This window comes from Marmota marmota, unplaced genomic scaffold (genome assembly GCF_001458135.2).
Source record: "Marmota marmota marmota unplaced genomic scaffold, marMar, whole genome shotgun sequence".
NCBI classification, from domain to species: Eukaryota; Metazoa; Chordata; class Mammalia; order Rodentia; family Sciuridae; genus Marmota; species Marmota marmota.
The window spans coordinates 43,852,533-43,859,423 of record NW_025999990.1 but is presented as its reverse complement, the minus strand read 5'-3'; the positions used below and the strand labels follow the sequence as shown (position 1 = coordinate 43,859,423).

The 6,891-nt window shown below is 43.3% G+C and overlaps 1 protein-coding gene across 6 annotated transcripts in view; it reads left to right on the top strand.

Moving 5' to 3' along the window:
- Enosf1 (enolase superfamily member 1) overlaps nucleotides 1–6,891 on the top strand; it is a 33,118-nt gene that overhangs the window by 12,513 nt on the left and 13,714 nt on the right. For 4 of the 6 annotated variants that reach the window (XM_048806476.1, XM_048806471.1, XM_048806475.1 and 1 more), the window contains 6 exons: nucleotides 1,672–1,758; nucleotides 2,149–2,175; nucleotides 3,961–4,033; nucleotides 4,153–4,191; nucleotides 4,694–4,776; nucleotides 6,720–6,754. In XM_048806476.1, the coding sequence (XP_048662433.1) occupies nucleotides 1,672–1,758; nucleotides 2,149–2,175; nucleotides 3,961–4,033; nucleotides 4,153–4,191; nucleotides 4,694–4,776; nucleotides 6,720–6,754 (344 nt within the window). The remainder of the gene's footprint in view (nucleotides 1–1,671; nucleotides 1,759–2,148; nucleotides 2,176–3,960; nucleotides 4,034–4,152; nucleotides 4,192–4,693; nucleotides 4,777–6,719; nucleotides 6,755–6,891) is intronic. The other 2 variants (XM_048806474.1, XM_048806477.1) reach the window with 1 other exon arrangement.

The following is a 6,891-nucleotide window of genomic DNA, read 5'->3' as shown; positions in this document are numbered from 1 at the left end:
TATTGCCATACTAGTGTCTGTTGTATTCTGCTGCCTTTCCTATCCTCTACTATCCCCCCTCGACTCCGCTCCCCTCTTCTCTCTCTACCCCCTCTACTGTAATTCATTTCTCCCCCTTGTATTTTTTTCCCTTTCCCCTCACTTCCTCTTGTATGTAATTTTGTATAACCCTGAGGGTCTCCTTCCATTTCCATGCAATTTCCCTTCTCTCTCCCTTTCCCTCCCACCTCTCTTCCCTGTTTAATGTTAATCTTCTTCTCATGCTCTTCATCCCTACTCTGTTCTTAGTTACTCTCCTTATTAGAGTAAGGATTTTTAATACAGTAAGATAAATCCAGTAATCTAGACTTTGCCCTTGTCTCCTGATGACTGGTTTGTCTTGTCCAAACTCTGCTAGTCTCCCATCCATGCACTGAGAAGGGCACAAGAGAATGCACTTTCCATATTGTCTTGGGTTTTATGTTTTACTTTCTGCAAAGCAAGTGTATCTTGCCTTGAAAGGTGTCATCTTGAAGAAGCTCCCACTGGCCAAATGTGGGACAACTGTAACATTAGAATAAATACGATAGCAATGTCATTTAAACTCACTGAGTGAAATAAGAATCTATGAATCTGTTCAGATAATAAGCAAAGGAAAACTTATCATTAGAGTATAAACTAATGAGTGTGAGATGAATGATAACATTAGAAAATCACCATATTTCAACCATCATAGCCACAGTTAATTGAAGCAAGAGTCACAAGTGTATGCTTAAATTTGGGGTCAGTAGTAATCTTCTGATTTAGAAAAGGAAATTGGTATCTTCAGAGTAGAGAAACCAAATGAACACTATCTTACTCAAGTGGTGAAAATTAATAACCCTAATAATAAAACAAAATGACATAATTACTTATGCAACATTTGTGCCAAAAAAAGAATAAACTGAATCTAATCATGAAGTTACTACAGACTGACACATATTGTGGGGTACTTGATAATATCAAATGGCCTCTACTCTAAAATGTCAATATCATCAAAAGAAAAAAAAATTGTTCCAGACAAAAAGACATTAAAGAGCCATGACAACTGAATACAACACGTGGTCCAGGATTGGATATGGATCAAGGTAAAATAAGGTACTATTGGGAAAATTGGTGATATTTGATTATGGATTATGAATTATGATTATGGACTATCTTTTAAATACCAATAGCCCATCAATATTTTATTTCCTGAATATGACCCTTATGCTGTGGTTATGAAGAAGAATGTCCTTGTTTTTTTGGAACTATACACCAAAGTATTTAGGAGTAAAAGAACATGCTATCTGAAACCTTACTCTCAAATGGTTTAATAAAGAGAGACATGAAGAGACAAGTTTTTATACTTTCACGAATTTTCTGTTGGTTAAAAATTGTTTTCTGGGGCTGGGGTTGTGGCTCAGCAGTAGAGCACTCGCCTTGCGCATGTGAGGCCCTGGGTTCAATCCTCAGCACCACATAAAAATAAATAATAAAGGTATTGTGTCCAACTACAACTAAAAAATCAATATTAAAAAATTGTTTTCTATAAAGCATAACCTTTAAATGAATTTCCATTGCTGTCTTTTCATTCTTGAAATGTGGTCCCTGGCCAAAGGACCTAAGTATCTTTTTCATGTCTAGGAAATGCTGCTATGTTTTCCTTCCCAGATTGGTCCAGAGAAAGGGGTGGTGCACCTGGCAACAGCAGCCATTCTGAACGCAGTGTGGGACCTGTGGGCGAAGCAGGAAGGAAAGGTAACTCATCTCAGAAGCACACATGTAGCTCTGTGGCACAGGAGGACTTGTGACTTTCTCTATAAGCAGTCTCAGAAGACCAAAGTCAAGTGCAACACAGGTGTCAAAAAAGAAATACTGGGATACTTGATTATTTTCTTTCCTGAGTAATATTGGCAGTAGTTAGGAAATTATAGGATTAGGTTATAAAGGGCCAAGAAAGATGGAAAGGGACAGCAAAGGGAACAGGTTAAGAGGCAGCAGGAGACCCAGGCAGCATTAGAGGTGAGTGGGTGGCTGGGGGGACCGAAGCTCTGATAGTGGGAGTTTGCCACAAGCACATTCACTGTCAGGACAAAAATGAGTGCTTTACGAATGTGCTTTACATATCTTTTCTTTTTTTTCTTCAAGCCTCTGTGGAAGTTACTTGTGGATATGGTAAGTAGATTCTTTAATGTTGTAATCGTTTCTAAATGAAATAAATTTTGTGGATTATTTGCCTTTTAATAATCAGTAAGTATGTTCAAAACTATAGATCTATAGTCTATAGATTACTGATGATAAAGCAAAAAACAGTAAAATATAATATTCCCTTTCTGATATGTGAAGTAGCAGCTCTGCTTATGTAGGTAGGGTGGTACGTCAGGAGGCAGGGAGTTAAGGTATTCCCCTGCTGGGGACATATAACACGGGATGCAAATCCTCTCCACCTCCACTGCCTATGAGGACTGTGAGAATAAGATTATAGAGCCTCTGCAAATGTCCCTGAGTTAAAGACCAAGTGAGAAGAGCACCTCCTAAACTCCTGAAAGCCAGGTACTACTGTTAAGACATCATCTGGTCACTTTGACTCCAAAAGCAAGATCATGGCAACCTGTGCTGTGCATTTCCAGCAGGGAAGGACCTTCACACTGATTCTGAAGTTACACACTTGGTGTTTTCTTTCTCGTTGACCTATTTATAGCAGGGCGAACACCTGGCTGCTGAGAAGGAAAACTCCATGCAAGTTAGAGGGGAGTGAACCTCTGACCCAGGCAGACCTAGCTCTGAGTGTGTTTTTCACTACTAACTAGCTGAGTGACCCTGAGTGTATTAATTAGCCACTGTGAGCTGCAGCTGCCTTAGTGTGATGTCTGGTGGTCCACAAATTATTATTTAGCAGGAAAATTAAGGAAAAGCAAAGAACACAATGGCCTTGAAGACATTTGGGCCAGGAGACCTTGTTCCCCTCTGGAGGCAGGTGAAGAGAGGCGGTTGTCACATCGGTCTGATATGGCCAAAGGTGGCATGGGGGCCCTCTCAAGGGAAAAGATATGAAAGGGTATATTTAGTGACCACCACAAGAGAAGGATCTGAGGAGTACTAGAAAGGTGCATGAGATCCCACCTGAGGACTTTCCATTTTTTGGAACCTGTTCTCTGTTTCAATGCTACTTCTGTTTTCAAAGCAGAATCTCAGGGTTGAAAGAGCTTTAGATTTTTAGCAGCTCTGGAGGAGTATTATGATCACTGTATGACATTAGTGGGAACAGAGCTGCTAGTTCCTTTTCCCCTGACTGTTCGGTGGAGTGGGGAGAAGACCCAGTGTGAGGCCTAAGTTGACATGCGGCCAGAGTGCTGAGCGGGCAGAGGAAGAAAAGCTGATCTGGAGCACAGTTGGCCATTGTCCAGGAAGGTCAACGCATTCCCATTCCACACTCTCTTGCTGTCAGGGAAGGAAATTATCTCCACTTGGCAGGAGAGGAGATTGCCAAGGCTGCAGTGCTGAGGAGCAGTGGGCCTCGGATGACCCTGGGGACCCAGCTCTCAGAGCAGCTTTCTTTCCTCCATACCAACCTGCTCCAGGACCACCTTCATCCCCTCAGCAAAGTCAGCCTAGGGGTTGAGCAGGTATATAGAGGGATGCCAGGTACCGTCTGTTTGTTTTTGTTGTGCCAAGTGTTTGTTTTGTGCCAGGGCCTTTTGCTGGGAAGCCATGTTTTTTGGAAAGAACAAGGCAGAAGCAGGGAAGGAAGGATCAGAGCATGAGGGACTGAGGGCTTGCTAGGGCCAGCAGTGAGCCTCTGAAGGACTCCATATAAGGAGTGACAGGACCAACTTTACTCAAATCCCAAAGGTCCCTTCCTGGAAAGGATGAGCCTGATAGATCAGAATAAGCAGCATCTTAGAAACATAATCTGCCTGTGAATTGATTGAGGCCTTCCCTTTCCTGTCCCGCTGCCAGGATCCCAGGACGTTGTTATCCTGCATTGATTTTAGGTATATCACCGATGTCCTGACTGAGGAGGATGCCTATGGTGAGTCATGTGCGAGGAATGGGCCTGGAAGCTTCCTGGTGTATACAGAAATGTGTAAGCAGCATCCACAGGCCCTGTTGGGTGGATGAAGGAGTGAGTGATGCTTTTTATTTTTGCAGAAATACTGAAGAAAGGTCAAGTTGGTAAAAAAGAAAGAGGTGGGTTGTAAGAAAATTTCCTTCCTTGCTTGTTCTATCATTGTTCACTTTTGATTGTCCCTGTCTTCTATGAGTGCGCATTATCCTCAGATGCACTGTGCCAACCTGGGTGAATCGGGGGATTGAGTCATGAGGATCACAAATTCTAGGCCAGCCAGATGCACTGTGCCTAGCAACTAAGGCCCCAGTCAGAATTGTGGGTCTAGGTGAAGAAGCCACATAGGTATGACCTCTGGCTGCAGGGTTCACTTCAGCCACTGCTCACAGAAAGTTTGACATTAGGGTTGTACTGTAGGTTAGGGGGACCCTTGGGGAGTGGGGCATTCAGAGAAGGTATCCTGATCACCTGGACTTGACACCCCAATTGGCTGGACTTGCGGCAGGGTGCATGTGAAGGGCACCCAGAATAGCTGGATTCTCTGGGCAACAGTTTAGCTGTAGACAATTTGAACCCAAAGTTCCCTACAAGGTGCAAGATGTTGACAAGTGTTGTGTTTTCCAGAAGAGCAAATGCTGATGCATGGCTACCCTGCCTACACCACATCATGTGCCTGGCTGGGGTACTCAGATGACACACTAAAGCAGGTAGGCTTTTTTAACCTGGTTTTGCAGGCAAGGTGAAGGGGGACAAGTAAACTGGTTTTCCATCTGCACTCGCACCTCTGCAGTCATACATCACCTCTGACACCAGATGTGTACAGTTTTCTCCCATACCAACCAATTCTCTAATCTCGTGGGCACCATGGGTGGCCTACAACTTAATTCTAATTCTGGAGTTATCATCAGACTCCACAGGTTATTGGCTCAGGCTTACAGGACTTCCCCACTTTAGATGCCAGTCGTGCAAGTCTAGGCTGTCACTTGAGCTTTTGACCAACCATCTAGAAAATGGAGGTTTCTATACAACCCAACCAACCCACCTCCTACCCCCACTGCCTTTGAATTTTATTATTTGCTAGAATGGCTCACAGAACTTAGGGAAACATTTGCGTACATTTACTGGTTTATTATAAAGGATATAATGCAGGAACAGCCAGGCAGAAGAGATATACAGAGCAGAATATGTGTCAGGGGCACCCAGACCAACCCTGAAGCTCTCTGGACCCTTTCCTTTTGGGTTCTTCCAGAGGCTTCACTTAGCAGGCATGTTGATTACATCATTGGCTATTGGCAGTAAACTCAACCTTCATCCCTTCCCCTCTCTAGAGGTCTAGGGTGGGGGTTGAAAGTTCTAACACCTTATTAGGGCCTGGTCTTTCTGGTGATCAGCTCTGATGGGTCCCTCTTTAGGTTCATTAGCATACAAAAGACACCACTCGAGATCCCCAGGGTTTGGGGGAGCTGTATGCTAGAAAAATGGGGCAGGGAAGTGGAAGAGGCAGATACCAAATCTTCCCTGGGAGAGATTTACAATTTTATTATTAGGTTTTCCAAATCCTCAATCCAAGGCTTCCTTCAGAAAGTACTTATATATGAATGAAAGTCAAGCCATTCACCTTGCAGACCCTGGGACTCTGACATAATGGTCTCAGCTCAAATTCTAGAAGGTGAGAGACTAATATTGATAATAGAGACTAATAGAACCATGTACCGTTGTGCAGGTGACTTACCCATTGCTGAGCCTCAGTTTTCTCACTGTGAAACAGGGAAATAACAGCCTGTGTCTCAGTGGGGCAGTTTTGAGGAAAGCTGTAGGTTAGCATCCAGTGGCTGACATGTGGTATACAGATAGCACATTATTCATTTATTACTCTTTTGTTTTTTAAAAGATGAACACAATATATTTTATTTATTTATTTATTTACTTACTTACTTACTTATTATGTGGTGCTGAGGATGGAACCCAGTACCTCACAAGTGCGAGTCAAGCGTTCCACTGCTGAGCTATAACCCAGCCCCTACTCTTTCTTATTACATTTACTCACCTAGAGTCGAGAGAGAGAGAAAGAGACAGAGACAGAGCCTGGCTTTTGTTTGTTGCTCTTTTTATCCATTAGTTCGATGGCCGTCACAGAAAATCCTGGCTAAAAAGAGGGTCATTCATACTATATTCCCCTTCCAGGATTGCTGTGACAATTTGAGAAATAGTTCCTGTAGAGACAAGGATCACTACCACTAGAAAGAATGATGCTCTGTTGGCCAAACTGCATCTCCTTTTAATTTTAACAATACATAATTGTTTTTCTGATTTATGCTATAACTGTTATGTTTAAGAAACTCAGATCAGAAATGACTGAGGTGCCTAATGTCAGGCCAGGGGAGCTCAGTGCCTTATTCCATCCCAACTAACTTTCTGCCACTGGTCCTGATTCTTTTTTTTTTTTTTTAATATTTATTTTTTTAGTTGTAGTTGGACACAACACCTTTATTTCACTTGTTTATTTTTGTATGTGGTGCTGGGGATCGAACCCAGGGTCTCGCACGTGCGAGGCAAGCGCTCTACCGCTGAGCCACAACCCAGCCCAGGTCCTGGTTCTTCTTGGCATTTCCAGGAGCCAGTACCAACAGGTACTCCTCTTTCTCCATAGCTCTGTGCAGCAGCGCTGAAGGACGGCTGGACCAGGTAAGTTATTTGCATGGTAGTGGACTTGACCTTCTCAGCAGCAGGAAGAGACTCATTGGAGAAGAGCCAGGGACTAAACAGCACCAACAAGGCCAAAAGCAGTATGGCACATAGGCACACCAAAGCTCCAATGTAGA